Here is a 17,985-nt window from a genome sequence, read left to right as displayed (position 1 = left end):
TTTCTTAGAGCAATCAGGTCAGTGGTTCATGGGGACACATTCATTTCCAGGTGGCTGAGATGAACTAGTAATATATTTGCAGCAGAATTGTAAAAATGGAAAATTTCAGTAGTAAATTGTTAAGGATTCTTTTTTTTTTTTTTTTTTTTTTTGTGGGACCCTCACTGGCAGCCAGGGAATGAACCTGCGCTGCAGAGGCTGTGGGCAGCCTTGCAGCCCAGCGCTCAACTGCTGCACCACCAGGCAAGGCCCTAGGATTCTTTGATAAAGAGAGAGATTTCAAGATGGAATGAAAGAACTCACAAGACAAAAATGGAAAACTGGATGGGAGTAGGTCAGATGATGACGAACTACAGGGGAGGAAGGGAGGAGAGGACAGCAGGAGAGAGAAAGGAGCAAATTCCTTCCCTGTTGGTTCTGGTTTTTCAGAATTAGGAAGGTATTTAACACACACAGGCAACCAGGCTGAGGAATGTTCTAGGATTTGGGAATGAGAGAAACCCAATGCTAGTAGGTTAAAGAGTTGAAAACTATTGAATTAACTACTCCTTCCTCTCCTATTTCTTGTAAACACTGACATCAGTGAACTAACTATAAATCACATTTTCTATTCTAAAAACATGCAAATTTTTCTTTCTGTAGGATGATTTTATATCAAATGGTGCATTTCATTTTATTTGTCTCAGTTTCCAGCGGTAAGTAGAGCTTTTCCTTAACTATGGACTGGAAACAGCATGGGTTCTTGACGTGAAGTTTAAAGAGCATGAGGGCAGAAATGCAGAGAGGAAATCACCACCCAGTCCCTGTACTGTGGGAGACTCCTATGCCACCTACTCCAGGGAAAGAAAGAAAATAGTTTTATTTATTTTCCACTTCAGACTTCAGAGGTTTTCTAAGCAGGGAGGCAAATTGAGATGAAGGGGTTAATTATAATCATAGGAATCTGTGTCTATATCCACTTGTCTATAGCTAAATTGATATCACACCTTTAAATATTTAAGAGCAGTAATAAAAAGCAGACATCTCCATATGCCTCACCAAGTAGTCAATTTTCCATAAAAGCTGCCATCACTGTCATCATTATGAAATAGTATTGACATTTCATTGATTAACAAGTCAGTGTTAAATCAATGGACTTATTTTGAACATACCTGTATAACCACTTATATACATACATATATCCTCACACATGTATATGGAACATTTAGAGAAGTTGATGATCTACAATGTCCTAAATAAGTCTCAACAAATTTTAAAAGATTAATATTATACAGGACATGTCCACTCACAATGAAATTGAGCTAAAAAATCACAAAAAAGACAACAAGAAAATTCTCAAATGTTTGAAAAATTAAATAATGTGCCTTTAAATAAATATGGCTCAAAGGAGAAACCACAATGAAAATTAGAAAAGATATTAAGTTCAATGATAATGAAAATATGACATATCAAAACCTTCAAATGTAACTGAATCAGTGCTGAGATCAAATGTATTAATGTCCATGCATACATTTTTTTTTTAAAAAAAGAAATCTAATGATATGAGTCCAATGCAAGGAGTCAGAGAATAGCAAATGAAGTGAAAATAAACTAGAAGGAGGAAAAGAATGAAGAAAACCCAAACTAATTAAATGAAAAACATATTATTTATTAGGAAGGGTCAACTTCTCCCCACTCATCAACCCATCTTATCAGGGCACTACAATGTTGATACTAGAACCTGATAGGAACATTATGATATATCATAGTCCTTTTCCCTTTATGAACAGTTTTCCTTATGAATTGTTCCTTTTCACAGGAACTGTGACTATAAATAAAAAAATCACTGAACTTAACCTGTATAAGGGGATGGGTAGGAGAGAAAATCATTCTATTGTGACAAAGTTGGTGTTATTCCATATTCTAGAAATGAAAATTTAGAGTTTAGCATTTAAAAGTCAATGATCCTGGTATTGCACTGGAGAGTTCACCAACACCCACCGCCAATAAAAAGATTAATCAGTATTTTTCTAGAGCTAAGAAATTGTATTTGGATTTTGAAATCAATCTGCTTTGTAAAATTATATCATGAAATTAGTAGGGGGTATATTTTAGAAATTTAGCACCTATATTAAATATATAATATCCATTTAATTTCGCAAATAATTTTAAAGATTTATTTTATTTATTTATGCATGTAAGAGCTGGGGCACAGGCCAGAAGTGCGGAGGGAGAGAGGACTCACCAGAGACAGAGTGGGGAACAGAACAGACTGATTGATTGAAATACACTGCTGAAGGGAGCAGCGGGCGAGTCGGGAGAGGTCTGCTGCACTATGTGGGTTCATTCCCTGGCCTGGGATGGAACTCATGCCGCAGTGGCTGCTGATAGCTTTATAGTGCTGAGACTTAATCCCTTGTGCCACCAGGGAGAGCCCACAATTTCCCAAATAATTTTAAATAACTTTCTTAAAAGTAACGTTTTAAAGCAGCATGTTTGCTTTGCATAAGAGGTGAGTTTCAATGATCCATGGGAATATTTTGCAGAGGGAATAGACTCCCTGTTCTTGGGGAGGCTAACCTACAATCCATTGGAAGCAGTGTAGAGCTCAGAGAGAGAAGGAACTCATTTTATTTTTTGGTCTTTGCAGCCTTCTGTAGGTACTGAGAACTGTTTTTGCAGTTGCTGAGTCAGCAAGTGGGTGGGGGGACCCTAAGGGCCTGTTGCTGGTATGAATGTGCTGGGGTGAGGGGTCTGCTCATGCTTATGGTGCCATTGTGATCCCTCCTCTCTGGGGTTCAGATCTCAATTGTGTAAATTCTGTCAGTGTACCTCACCGGGCTTGTGCCAGTCCTAACCTGGGAGGGGAGTGCAGTCTAGAGCACTTTTAACAAATATTGTTAATTTTTTAACAATTTTTAACAAATGTTAAATTTGTTAGATCTGCCTGTTCTGCTCCCCACTCTGTCTCTGGTGAATCCTCTCACCCCCTGCACCTCTGGCCTGTACCCCAGTGCTTTTATGCATAAATAAATAAAAATAAATCTTTTTTAAAAACCCAAAAGGAGATCTCTCTAGTGGCACAAGGGGTTAAGTCTCAGCACTATGAAGCTATCAGCAGGCACTGCAGCACAAGTTCAATCTCCGGCCAGGGAGCTACCCACATGGTACAGTAGACCTCTCCTGTCTTACCCACTGCTCCCCTCAGCAGTGTATTTCAGTAGATACGCCTGTTCTGCTCCCCATTCTGTCTCTGGTGAATCCTCTCACACATACACCCACACCTCTGGCCTGTACCCCAGTTCTTGTATGCATAAATAAATTTAAAAAAAAACACAAAAGAACACATGCTTGTATTTCATCACAGAATGTGTGACTAAGCTGTTCCAAGGCAGCTCTTTCCAGGGAGGCGACATTACTACTGTTTTTGCACCAAGTGCCCAGCACTGCCAAGTGGTCTGCACCTTTCATCCAAGATGTCTGCTCTTCACCTTTGTGACTGACTCATCATCTGAAGATCCAACCAAATGGTAAGTGTTTGCATTTCTCCTTCAATGAACCAATAAAGATTACAGGGGAAGAAAGGCATCAAGTCTGCAAGAATAGACTTGCCTCTTAGCATGGACTGTCCATCTTTTCTGGCGGTCTCAATATTGTGGTACACTTTCTTATTTCTCTCTACTTTTACACGTTAATGATTTTCTCCTTGTTTTTCAGTTGATGTTTTTGGTATTCTATATTATTAAAACTGCTACTATTCCCTCAATTATTTTATTACAGAAAATTAAATTTTTATAAAGGTCACTTGAAAGAATAGTGTAATGACCTATTACCAGTAAGCCTTTTTGCCTTGTTTGCTTTGCGTCTCTCTCTATGTAAATATTTAGCCATTTGAAATAATTTTTTTTAACGATTTATTTATTTATACAAGAATCAGGGTACAGGTCAGATGTGTGGAAGGGTGAGAGGATTCACCAAAGACAGAGTGGGGAACAGAACAGGCAGACTGACAAAATACACTGCTGAGGGGCACAGTGGGGGTGAGAGGAGAGGTCTGCTTCGCCATGTGGGATTCTCCTGGGCTGGCCGGATCGAACCCGTGCTGCAGAGGCTGTGAACAGCTTCACAGTGTGGCGCTCAACCTCCTGCACCACCAGTAAGGCCCCATTCGAAATAATTTGAAAAAATCAAAATATTTCACCCCTACATATTTCAACATACATTACTTTACAAAATAGACAAAAAATAAAAACCTTCATGAGAATTCCTTTCTATCATCTCCATTCCCCCAATTGTAACTTATAACTTTTAACCAGAATCTTATTAAGGTAAAATTCACAAGTTACATTTGGGAATTTTGTCAGATTTATAGTCCAATGTTTTGAATTTTAGAATGTTTTGTTCGCCACTTTTCTTTCCATGTTGAACTAATAAAAAATTAAAGCTTTCATGCATAATTAAATCATCAGCATCTTTGTCTATCATCACTGCATTTGTAGCTATTTACATAGTACCATGAATTCATGAAACTTAGTATTCTTGCACCTACAACCGGGAGTGGCAAACTTTTTCTTGACAAGGGAAAAAGCAAATATTTTAGGCAATGTGGGTTCAGAAGCAGAATCAAGGATATTACAGAAGTATTTACATAACCACTTAAATTTACCATTTTAAAATATAAATACTATCCTTAGCTCATGAGCTATACAAAACTGGCAGAAGAGGGGCTACATCTGACCAACAAGCCACAGTTGGCCCTCTCCTGTCTCCTCTTAGGAAGCATGTGATCCTTTAAATGGGGTATGTTGCAATGAAAAACAAACTCACAGTCTTGCTATGAAAATATTTGCTTTGGCATTAAATAATTTGTTCCCTTCTCTTTGACTTTCTGTGTGCTGACTTTTAAGACCCATTTTTTAAAGCATAAATTTCCATCCAGTAATGGTATTTAAAAAAAAAAAAAAAACAGGTTTACTTGCATCCTGAAGGACAGCGCTACAGAAACACTGCCGTGGGTGAATATGACAGGAGCAATTTCTGGACATTCTTTCAAGCAATGCCCACACCATATAAGTGGTAAGATATCTTGTTAGAATTAATACTACTTATGTTGATGTATCATATAATTAAATAGGTTGTGGTTTTATGACTACAAAACAAAGCTTTACAGAAAAAAAGACTAATGAACTTCTTTCCCTCCACTATAAAATTAGCATATATACATGTCTCCCCACACACCCTATTCCCCAACTATGGTTCATTAAGATTTCGTTTTCTCCTTGAAGGGCATGTCTTACTGCACAAGTGACATCATTCATTTATTTTCTTTCTCCTTCCCAGCCTAAAGTTTTACATGAAAGTCCTTATTAAATATATATTTATCATTTATTCATTTAAATATATTTTATATCATAGTTCATTTTGGTAAAATGTTTTCTTTCTCCTCTCAGGTGCAGTCCCTGTAAAATTCCCACCACCAATTCACCCATGCACCATTACCATAGTCCCTTGTGCTCTTCCCTCCCTCGTTTTGATCCTTCTCCCTCCCCCTCCCCTGCAGAATGTCTCTGATTTATAGTTGCCTGTTGATTTTGTTGTATTGTTTTTTGTTATTATTTTTTCCCTGATCCCTGATTTGATTCCCCTATATTCCTCCTTTAAGAGAAGCCATTTGATATATTCCATTATGTATATATACCACATCTTCTTGATCCAGACACATATTTTGGGGCATTTGGGTTGTTTCCATATCTTACCTTAACTAAACGTATTAATTCATATCAAAGGGAACAAATATAAAGGTTCAGATGACACTTGTCACAATAGTGACTTAGATACTTGAACAGGTTAATTAATAAATCAACCACTGGAGTTAAGGAGACAAGAGAGATAAGAGATAATTGACAAGAATTTGCAAATTTAATACTGTTGCAATATATGAAGGTTGTTAGCAATCTTTTACTGCTTCCTTGTGAGACTTGGAATTGAGTGGATTAAAATAAAAACAAAGATGTTTAGAGGAAAAGTGAGTGAAAGACTTGGAGAATAAATCCACAGGGACCACTGCAAAGGTAGGAATAGTGGTATTGCCCCTGGAGTCTAGAAGGTAACCACAGTCCTGCTTTTGTTTCCAGTTTGCAACAAAAATGTTTATGAGGACCTAGACATGAAGGGCATGAACTATCATAGCTCTATTACCAAGAACACTCAGGAATGCCAAGAGAAATGCACCAATGACATCCATTGTCAATTTTTTACATATGCAACAAGACAGTTTCCAAGCGCAGAGCATCGGTGAGTGAGCCATCTCTGAGCCCAAAATCTCAGGTTAACTAATAAAATACAAAATGGGGACTCATTAATTTTTTTATTTACTTGATGCCAAAATATATTTTAACCCTAAAAGACATTTCTATATTAAGTATTTAATTTTTGTCATAAAAAGTGCATTTAAAGCTCAACCTGGATGCATTTTATTTATGGTAAGAAGTCTCTTTCACTGACCCTATTTTCCATATGCATGAAAAATAACATATATAGCACATATATAGCCCAATTATATATATGTTTAACTTACCTTTTAGTTGATATTTAAAAAGAAGTACACTTCAAAATGGGCAATTTTTAGGCAGTTATATTTAGACTAACCCTGCCATTCCTAGTCTAAAGAATGCTTAACTCCATAGGCTCTAAAAGAAAAAACTACTCATATCTTCCCCAAGTAACAGTTCCATGTGAAATGCTTTGACTATCCCATACTAGATTTTGAAATATTCCAGGGATGAATCTATTGGGTAAGAATGCAAATGTGATTGCTAGTGATGAACGTATTCTCTATTTTTAAAAGGGAAAATACTATTAATTTTCATGTTTAGAAATAATTTTAGATATTTTAATTTGCATAGTAAACCACTCTTATCTGGAATCCAACAAAAAAGAGAAATATGTTCAAATGACTAGTATTTGACTTTTAACTTTGGATTTTAATATTCTGTTCCCATGTTTACCAAAAGATGAATGAAAAGCAAATAAAGTATTAATTGAATTAAAAAGCAACGATAAAGCAAAACAAAACACCAGAATTAATAAATAAGTTTCTTGGCTTGTCTTCACTCAGCTCAAACTACATCTTTTTACCTCTTTTACATTAATACAATTGTGAATAGCAAGTCAGGAAAGTGGGAGATGCTTTGCAGCATAAAAAAAGTTAAAACGCTAAAATTGAAAAGGACTTGAGAAGTCATTTTCATTCATAATCCTACTGTGTATCACCACTGCTCTGAAGCTCATTTTACTCATGACACAAAATTGACAAAATTCACAGCGCTAACAGGTCTTGCATGGTGACTCAATTTCCTCTGTCTACCTCTGAGATCAATAGTTTTCAGACAGTACCTTCCTGGTTAAAGTGCCCCGGCTGTTTCTAAATGGGGCTTCTTATCCTCTTATGCTTTCTTCCTACTTGCATTTGAAAAATGACTTTTTCTGATTTTTTTTTATTTAGTAACATTTGTTTATTGAAGTACACCCAAACGGGGACACCTACCCGAATAACGAAGCTCAATAAAGTAGTGTCTGGATTTGCACTGAAATCCTGTGCACTTTCTAACCTGGGTAACTATTATCTTCTTATGGACGTAGTCTAGCCATTAAATAATAAGTGTTGCTGATATGTGCCATGGGACTAACTTACGATACCTATTCATGCTCACTGATAAAATGAAACCAATGATATTTTACCTTTTTCATGTAGAAATCTCATATGTCCTATAAAGTTAGAGCTTATATTTGAATTTGAAAGCTAGAGCTTCTATTTTAAATTTTAAAATAACTACTTCAGTTTTTCTAAGTTAAAAAATTAAATATCTTGGGATAAACTATTTTTTGTTTTTTTTTAAGATTTATTTATGTATTTATACAAGCACTAGGTACAGTGAGAAGCATGGGAGGGTGAGAGAATTCACCAGAGCCAGAGCGGGGAACAGAACAGGCAGACTGACAAAATACACTGCTGAGGGGAGCAGCGGGCGTGGCAGGAGAGGTCTGCCGCGCCTAAACTATTTTTTGAATCCATTATTAAGACTATTTTTTTTTAGCATTTTTTGCTTCACAGCAAAACTGAAGGGAGGTACAGATATTTCCCATTTCTACCCTTGTACCCACATATGCATCCCCACCATTATCAACATCCTTCACCAGTGTCGTGCAATTATTACAATTGATGAGCCCAAGCTGACTCATCATTGATGTACATTCTATGGGTGTGGACAAATGTCTAATGACACCTATCTATCCATCACTATGATATGACATAGATTTTTTTACTGCTTTGCCTGTTCTTCCTCCCTTACTCCCCCAAAATTTTCATATGGGATTTACAAATACCGTAGCTGGGAATTTACTGGTTCTGTTGATGAATTGATTTCCTAAATATAGTTTTTCTATTGTACAGCTTGTATTAGAGATATTTTCCCGAGCACAGCATTTGCAGACATTAACGTTGGCAGTGTAATGGCTCCAGATGCCTTTGTCTGTCGCCGCATTTGTACCCACCATCCCAATTGTTTGTTTTTTACTTTCTTTTCTCAAGAATGGCCAAAAGAAAATGAAAGGTAAGAAGTAAGATTAAAGAGTAATGTATTATGCTTTGAAAACAGCTGCAAAATCCATCAATAAAAATTTGAAGCAAGTTTAGCTGTGTTTTAGGATTGATAAAAGTTGCAAACAATTCCTAGTTTCTCTTCCGTTCCTACTGACCCCAAATGCAATACTAACAAACACTCTTGCATTGCTTTAGTTCATGAAAGTCTCTGCCATCAGCAAAGAGAGAGTGACTTAGTTCTGACTGCAAAGAACAGAATAGGGATAGCCATTAAGAGGCAACTTAGTACAATACCCAGCTTAAGAGAATTTAATCTGGAGCAGAAAGATCTGGAAATATCAGTGAAATTCAATTACATAGTTGAAAAAGGTAGAAATAAAGATCTACATCAATGGGTTTGGGGTTGTGACAAAGGCAAGTTTGAGAATTGAGAACCCCATTTCCATACTAATGGAATAAAGGAAGTTGTAACAAAGCATGGGAAATTTTGTTTACCATCAAAGGCACATTTGCTCGAGTTGTTGCTTCTCATTAAACAAGATTCACTAAAACAAAACAAACCTTAGAACTAAGTCTACTTCAAAATCTACATTCTATGTATTATGTGAGTTATTCTCAGAGCCCTTGGTATTTGCTTATCTTGGTTGCTCACTGCTGGTGAGTATTCCTCAGAGCTGTCTACTAAGATAAGACCATGAGTTCCTTGTCCTTCAAGCAAGTCTGGTTTTCCACTGAGTGGGACTAGAATTCAGAAGTACTAGGATTGTCATGTGAAAATATATGTTACTTTCACTTACTCAACGTATTTGATGTAATTTATTTGTTACTAACTATATATACAAGGCACTGTTATGAGTAAACTAGTAGATAAGGACCCTCCAAGCTACTTGAAGCAGAGTGGACATGAAGAGGAGTATTTAGATGGTGGTGTGCTGTCAACATAGAATCAAAGAGGTGTATTGATGGATTGGATTGTGAAGGAGCAAAAAATGTTAGTGATCGTTCCAAGATTTTTGTACCAAAGAGTTAAAAGAATGGAAATACCAATGATGAGATGACAAAGATTTCATGAGGAACGGATTTTAAGAAGGAAGAGATGCCTATAAGACATCCAGACTCAAACACTGAATTGGCAATTGGAAAGGGAAGTCCAGGATTAAGCAGAGGGGTCCATGGTCTAGATCTACGGCTGGATATTACTAGCATGCAGCAGCTAATCAAAGCCAGGAAACCGGTGAGATCATCAAATGATTGAATGCACTTAGAGAAGAAAGGAGATTCAAAGATAAAGCCTTGAGGCATGATACATTTTATAAATTAGCAAGATCCCTTTGTGATGTGTTATTCTGTGTTAATCAATGCTCTTTCTTTTTTATTCCCTGCATAAAATTCCAATCAATTCCTGTAATTCGAGGGGCAGAGGGAGGGAAGAGGGTAACACATTTGACCCTCAGTGTAGGGTGAGAGAGGAACCTGGGTCCTACAAGCCAAGACTTGACTAATTAGATTGAAGTTAATTAAGAGTAAATTAACCAAATATTTATTTTCTTAGGTTTTTGGCCACAAGGCAAGTGCTCAGTAGTCATATGTGGCTGGTGACTATTGTATTGGATGGCGTAGAAATGGAATATTTCCTTCATTGAAGAAAATTCTATTGGGCAGTATAATGGTTATTTGGTGCTAATTAGGAAAAGTTACATACAACCTTTCAGGAAGATGCTGCCTCAGTGTAGAGCCTGCAAATGGATTTCACTTATCCCCGTTTTACTTTACATAGGAGTTTTCTACAAAAAATGAAATTTTTTGAATCTTTGAGTAAGCTGGAAGCATGGGGAAAAAGGAAACAGAGAAAATGGTCAGAACACTGACAATAGAGCAAGCTCAGAAAATTTTATGGAGGCAGTTTGTATAATTTTGAAAATTTGTCTACCACCTATGGTTCATGGGTTCTGACGCAGTGATTTTATGAAAAATACTTACAAAACTGAAAATCTTCACTATTAAATGTCAACATGAGCTGACTTCTGTAAGTACTATAAAAAATGTTATATTCTTTAAGGCTTTATATGACATATTTATATTTCCTTTTTCTTATCGTTAGAAATCTTTGTCTCCTTAAAACATCTGAAAGTGGACTACCCGGTGCACGCATTAAAAAGAGCAAAGCTCTTTCTGGTTTCAGCCTACAAAACTGCCGGCACAGTGTTCCGGGTAAGTGGTGATCACACTTTCTTCTGATGGAGAATAACAAATGTGAGGAGACCAGCAAGTCTAGGTTTGTCTCATATCTGATATGTGATTTGCTGTCTAGTGTTATGTCATCCTTCCTTTTACCATGACACTGATTTCTTGGGAGAAGAGCTGGACATTGTTGATATGAATGGGCATGAAGACTGCCAGAAAATGTGCAGCAACAGTATCCGCTGTCAATTTTTTACCTATTCTCCATCTCAAGAATCTTGCAAAGGAGGGAAGTAAGGCATAAAAGGGTTACACAGATGCTCTTTCCTGCTCTTTGAGAAATGCACTATGTTTATATATGTTGTTTCCAACCTGCAGGGGTAAATGTTACTTAAAACTTTCTTCCAATGGATCTCCAACTAAAATACTTCATGGGCGAGGAGGCATTTCTGGATATACATTAAGGTTATGTAAAATGGATAATGGTGAGTTCAATGTCATTTGAAAAAAATACAAATGAGTTATTCTGTACTGAAAACACATGACTAAGGGAATTAATAATAGCCCCCAAAGGAGAAAATTAATAAAATAAAACTATTATTAAAATTAATAAAAAATTAATAAAATAAAATGACAAATTTAGACATAATTTCCTGTACTTTTCACTCCTATCATCAGGCTGATCATGTTTTAAAGGTAAATATTCAGCCTTGACTAAACTCTACTGCCTAGTAATAATTGAGTATGTTTTAATTTCACACATTACAATTGGTATTTCAAGATGAGACTCAGATTCAATCAATACTTTTATTTCTGAGTCTCATCAAGAACAATGATATTTCTTATTTATCCTTTATACTTGAAATACCAGCATCTTGGTTAATCAAATGATTATTTTTTTACCTCATTGGCTATTACTTGATCTTTAATTAATAACAATCATCATATGTTTGAAAATATATATATATTCAAGAAATACTGGAGTAGTTCTTTCTCAGGGTCTTTCAACCTTTTAGAATCTGTGCAAGGCTCTGCATATTTGGAATATTAGCAAAAATTACCATAAAACCTATCAATTTGTAACAATGAGTGTATTGGGCTGAAAATAAAGATTATCTAGATTAAACAAGATCTACAATAATATAGAAATTATAGCAAAATCAGATGAGTGTTTCCAGCTGAGTGGCCAATTTCTGAGCATTCTAGCAAAAGATAGTTTGTAGGCAAATATAATCATCTAAAGGAAGGACTCACCAACAGAAAGAACATACCAAAGACCTTCCTCCATAATAACCTACTATGACTTCAGTATTTATTGAGTTATATAAAACATGTTTTAGACATTTATTGCTTAATAATTGATGTTATAAAGTACTATAAAATACAACTGAGATTTAATGTCCAAAATGGAAGTGATAATTATCTTTGTCATAGTTTTTAGAGTGTAAAAATCTTTTAAATTAGATTTATTTGCTCCTTTGAGGAGGTGAATAAATTCTTAATTTCTGTTAATTTGCTTTGTAGAATATAGGATATAATTTGTGTCCAGTTGTGTCTAGTTTCTGGCTAGGATACCATATCCTCCCAGAATTTAGAGGTGTTCTGCTGAGAATCTTTGGGCGGCTCGAGTTTCTTTTAAAAGCCAGTCAATTTGGTTGTATGTCATACATTTTCTGTTTCCTCACAATAAGTTTACCTCAGATAAGAAGGTGTAACAATAATTCTGTTTTCTTACTCTACTAACTATTAGAGAGGTCACAGCAAATTTTGTTGCTATTGATGTTGACATAGTTTAAATAATGGAAGCCAGCAATTATACCTTAAATTGTGAAACCATTCTCTACTCTCCTTCCTTCATTATCTTCTTCTCTATTAAATTTATAGATTCTACCTTTAAAAGATTAGCTGAAGCAGAAAACAAAAGGAAAAATAAAATCTGTCTTCTGTCTTTTTAGTGCACCTTCTGGATTAAGTGAAACAAGATAGTTAGGTTTGCTTGCACTGTATTTGTTGAAATAATACCTCAATGTGAGGTATCTAAGTGAGATGTTGATCTTTTATTGTCATTGATCAATAATATAACTTAACTTTCTCAAGGTTCAAAGCAATTACCATCAATGGAAACATTCCTAATATAAAATGTAGTGCTAAACACAGACATTACAGTATTAATTTGAACTTAGAAAATAGAATGAACATGTTTTTAATGTATTTTACTTAATGCTTAGCTATTAATTTTCCTAAACTTTGCCTTTTATGCTACTTCCTGATTTGCAAATTATAAGGGCTTTCAGTAAATCTAATATGTCATCAAATGGTCCTTTAAAACTAATCTCCACCTTCTCCACTCTTAAATGAGATCTCTCTTCTCAGCCTATCAGCTTGTCTAGGCCTTCACAGACTCACCACCCTCGCTCCTACCTCAGCTTGCTATCACAGCAGCTGTTCCCTTCACTATTCCTTTTCCTGTCCTCTCCTACTTGAAGTGTGCCCCAGAATGGTACCTATAGATGTCATTATTTTACAGCTACAAAGCTAGTAAATGGAACATAGTGTCTCTTCTACCAGCTTTGAGCCAAGGACATGAAGTTTCCCTGATCTGCAAGCCTTGCTATTCTTTTTTTTTTTTTTAAATATTTATTTATTTATTTATACAAGCACTGGGTACAGTCAGAAGCGCGGAAGGGTGATAGAATTCACCAGAGCCAGAGCTGGGAACAGAGCAGGCAGACTGATGAAATACATTGCTGAGGGGAGCAGCGGACAGCAGGAGAGGTCTGCATGCCATGTGGGACCCTTGCGGGTGGCTGGGGATCGAACCGGTGCTACAGAGGCTGCGGGCAACTTCACAGCCCAGCGCTCAACCACTGCACCAGGGGAGGCCCACTATTCTTTTTTTAAATGAAAGATTCATTTATTTATGCATACAAGGCCAGAGGTGTGGAGGGGTGCATATATAGGGGTAAAGGGGTGTGGAGGGGTGCATATTTATTTATGCATATATAGGCCAGAGGTGTGGAGGGGTGAGAGATTCACCAGAGACAGAGTGGGGAACAGAACAGACAGATTGACCAAAGTACACTGTTGTAGGGAGCAGCGGGTGAGTCAGGAGAGGTCTGCTTTGCCATGTGGGTTACTTCCTGGCCAGCTAGGGATCAAACTTGTGCTGCAGTGGCTGTGGACAGCTTCATAGGTTGTGTCTTAACCCCTTGCACCACCAGGAAGGCCCCCAAGCCTTGCTATTCTAACTCTGGCATAGTACTCTGTCGTAACCTAGTAAATGGCTAGAAAGAATCTCAGGCCCCAATCCAAATTAAATCAGAATCTGCATTTTATAAGATTACCAAGTGCTCCAAACACCTCACTTCCATACTATCTGTTACTGGGGCCAATTTGGAAAGTTTCCAACAAAGAGAGTTGCTTCTTGTGTTTAACATTTTGGGTATTAAGAATAGGATGAACTGCCCTGACCAGAGCAGTCAGACAGAAAGGAAACAGAGGGGTGAGTCCAAGTCAGAGACCTTGGAAAGTATCAAGTGTTGGATCAGAGAACCCCAAACTGTCAACAAACTGGTGAGGCCATGGTGGAGCCGGAGAGACTGGGGCCAAAAGTCAGCCTGAGTGGGAGAGGGTAGAGCAGCAACTGCACAAAGCCTACAAGCTGAGTGGAAGGTACTCGACCTTTCTTTCTATCAGTATTTCTCAAACTTTACAGGTCAAATTAGAACCCAGATTCCTGGGCTCCACTGCCAGAGTTTGGGATTCATTAGGTCAGAGGTAAAACAAACAAAAAATTTCCATTTCTATCACATTTCCAGGTAATGTTGGTCTGTGGATTACACTTGACAAGTACTACTTTAAAAGAACAGCAACAAAAAACCATCAGGGGTTATCATTTGAGGGAGGATAAGTTGCCTTGTAGAACCAGATGCGGCATTCTTTGGGGGCATGGAGTTGTAAGATGACTCAGTCAGTCCATTTTTCTGTACATATTTTGACTTTGCAAGTTGATCGTAACTTTTTTCAAGTAAAGGTCATGATAAATCATTGACTCTAGGTAAGGTTTTCCTCCCTTTGTGCCTGAAGAAACATACCTACTGGTGGAATATGATGCCTTAGGAAGCTACTCTTTGCAATCCTTCTGTTGTAGTGTGTACAACTAAAATCAAGTCCAGAATTGTTGGAGGAACAGCATCTGACTTTGGTGAGTGGCCATGGCAGATAACTTTACACATCACTTCACCCACCCAGAGACACTTGTGTGGAGGCTCCATCATTGGAAACCAGTGGATATTAACAGCTGCTCATTGTTTCAACGAGTCAGTATTGTTGCTGCTTTTTCATCACGATCACACATATGTTAAGCTCTGTGTGTGTGTGTGTGTTTGTGTTTGTGTGTGTGTGTGTGTGTCTATTGGAGGGTAGAGAGAACATTCATTAATTTTCATGTGTTTAATTTAAGGTAAATGCTAGCCTAGGAGACTCTATATAGGAGAAATGTGACTGAAGAAAAAGCTTAACATAAAACCACTTTTTCATTCATAAAATCCTATCATTGGCAAAAAATATTTAACAATAACAATCAGTTAAATAGCAATATAGTTCAAATGCTTGGGAATTATTTGGTAATGGAAATTTCCTCTATTGTTTATGCAATAGGGTAGAGTCACCGAAAATTTTGCGTGTCTATAGTGGCATTTTAAATCAATCAGAAATAAAAGAAAACACATCTTTTTTGGGGGTTCAAGAAGTAATAATTCATGATCAATATGAAAAGGCGGAAAGTGGATATGATATTGCTTTGCTGAAGTTGGAAACAACCATGAATTTTACTGGTACGTAGACCCTTAAGGGAAAGTTATCTACTATGGGAACTTGGAATGTTTCCACCACCAGGTTCATGGTCTAGTTGTAGCAACTCTCTAGGTGTTACTGTCGTGAAAGGCAGAGTGTGCGCCGGTTAGTGTTTCAGTCCTTTAAGACTGACTCTGATAAGAGTCTTTCCTGATTATTAAATCTTTGGAGGGGGATGTGTGGGTGAGGAGACACATTTCCTCCAGGCTGCTTCAGATGCACAGAGTGATATGACTTACTTCATACTGTATTGGAATATTAATGAGTTATTTCTCCCTTTTAGGGAGAAAAAGGATTGCAGGATAAAAGGACTAAGCAATACTTCTGTTTTGAGTGATGGGGTTAGTGGGGTAATGTGACTTGTCTCTCTCTTGTTCCCTCATGCTGGATATGTGATTTATAATGCCAAACATGAAGGATGAAAATACATGACAATGAGACAAGACAAAACCAAATATAGTAAATTGAGAACAAACAATGTTGTGTTCTGTATTGTATAATGTAAAGTGAAAGAAGTGAGCCTTTCCTGGGAAAGAAGATATATTTTCCTTCTGACGACTAAACTATGATTTTTAAAATTAGATGCTCAACGACCCATATGCCTACCTTCCAAAGGAGATGGAAATGTAAAATATACTGACTGCTGGGTGACTGGATGGGGGTACAGAAAAGTAAGAGGTAAAAAAATTGATGTTTCCCTATATGCTGAATCCTGAAGATAAATAACATGGTTAACTCATAACCTTTTCTGCTGTACCAAATCATACAGCTAAACTGCAAGTAAAATAATGGTATTGTGCAACTGCAGCAAGTGCATTAATAAAGATGGAAAGACAGTCACCCAAGTGAGGATGATATCATGTCTGTTTGATTGGAAATTTTAAATATGACAATCTCCTTAAAGACTAATTATTTTTAATGACGTTTAGTGTGAAACCTAGCACTTTTGAGTAAATGTCCTAGCCTTTATCCAATTATTTTCTCTGGGAAGTAATTTCAGTTAGAGACATAATTAATTTTTGAACTTAATTAACTTTAACAAAATGCTACTCACAATTATAGGAACAAAATCTTCATTATACTCTGTAATTACAATAGGTCTATGAAATAAACCTAGTATTTTTTCCTCATTAGATTTTTAATATATAAATATATAAAAATAATGCCAAACATGAAGGATAAAAATATATGACAATGAGGCAAAACAAATATAGTAACAAACAGTATTGTGTTCTGTATTGTACAATGTAAAGTGAAAGAAGTGAGCCTTCCTGGGAAAGAAGATATATTTTCCTTCTGACAACTATATTTATATAAATATAAATATATTAAAATACATTTAAACATATATTTATATGACATCTATGTGGTTATTCTATTAACAACCCAAACTTTTTTTCAGACAAAATACAGGATACTCTCCAGAAAGCCCCAATACCACTGGTGACAAATGAAGAATGTCAGACAAGATACAGGGGGCATAAAATAACCAATAAGATGATCTGTGCAGGCTATAAAGAAGGAGGGAAGGATGCTTGCAAGGTAACAGGAGTGCTGTCAAGCAATTGAATTTTTCAAATTGAAATGTTTAATGCATTTTTAAAAAAACAGTCCTGCCATAAGCAGGGACACCATATATTTGTTTTTACTTACACTGAAATCTAAACTGGATAGACTAGATTAAATGCAAGTAATTTGGTTCTTTGAAGTTTACTAAAGGGCTAATACAGAATTCTAGGTGAAATCACTAAGCAATATGTATTTAAGATATGAAGACTCTGAACTGATTTTTGTGCCTTTTCTTCCCTTTTCATAGGGAGATTCAGGGGGGCCCTTGTCCTGTAAGCACGATGAGGTCTGGCATCTGGTGGGCATCACAAGTTGGGGTGAAGGCTGTGCTCAAAGGGAACGGCCAGGTGTTTACACCAAAGTGGTAGAGTATGTGGACTGGATTTTGGAGAAAACTCAAGCATCCTAAGAGGTGCCACTGGGCTCCCTGTGACTAACCAGATAATTCCTTGGAAGTGGATTTTGATTTCACTGAGAAGATACTGTGTCTTCCTTTTCCTCAACAGAGTATAACACCAAGACAGTAACAAGTTGGTGGGCATTGGTAATTGGGAAAACAACCCAAACAAAACACATTGCCTTTCTCAAAACTCAGCCCATCATGTTCTAAGTTTATTTTCAGCATCCAGTCTCTTGCTTTTTGATCACAGCTTTACTAAGCCAAAGCAATACTATAAGCTGATGTGGTAGAGGGTTGAAATATAGCCAGGCATATCAGGAAAAAAATCCAGCAGTGACACTCTAGGATCAGGGAGAACTGCTAAAAGAAACCATCGTAAAAAGATTTGTTAAGCGAAAAA

At 36.7% G+C, this 17,985-nt stretch overlaps 1 protein-coding gene across 1 annotated transcript; it reads left to right on the top strand.

Moving 5' to 3' along the window:
- Positions 1-643: 643 nt before the first annotated feature.
- Positions 644-17,594, top strand: F11 (coagulation factor XI). Its single transcript, XM_037524726.1, has 14 exons — positions 644-695; positions 3,347-3,509; positions 4,949-5,055; positions 6,114-6,273; positions 7,484-7,593; positions 8,432-8,591; positions 10,683-10,792; positions 10,893-11,055; positions 11,141-11,247; positions 14,913-15,081; positions 15,422-15,597; positions 16,199-16,294; positions 17,019-17,158; positions 17,433-17,594. Exons 1-14 carry the CDS (start codon positions 644-646, stop codon positions 17,592-17,594), a joined length of 1,875 nt encoding a protein of 624 aa, XP_037380623.1.
- Positions 17,595-17,985: the final 391 nt, after the last annotated feature.

Source organism: Talpa occidentalis, unplaced genomic scaffold (assembly GCF_014898055.3).
Source record: "Talpa occidentalis isolate TD23 unplaced genomic scaffold, MPIMG_talOcc4v2.1 talOcc4.4, whole genome shotgun sequence".
NCBI classification, from domain to species: Eukaryota; Metazoa; Chordata; class Mammalia; order Eulipotyphla; family Talpidae; genus Talpa; species Talpa occidentalis.
This window is presented reverse-complemented; position numbering and strand designations above follow the sequence as displayed.

What these genes read in the sequence shown, in the direction of transcription:
- F11 (XM_037524726.1), top strand. Translation starts at nt 644, where the DNA reads ATGATTTTATATCAAATGGTGCATTTCATTTTATTTGTCTCAGTTTCC. An exon ending in CTGCCGGCACAGTGTTCCGG is followed by an intron (nt 10,793 to 10,892) that starts GTAAGTGGTGAT and finishes TTTGCTGTCTAG; the next exon opens with TGTTATGTCATCCTTCCTTT. An exon ending in AACAACCATGAATTTTACTG is followed by an intron (nt 15,598 to 16,198) that starts GTACGTAGACCC and finishes TTTTAAAATTAG; the next exon opens with ATGCTCAACGACCCATATGC.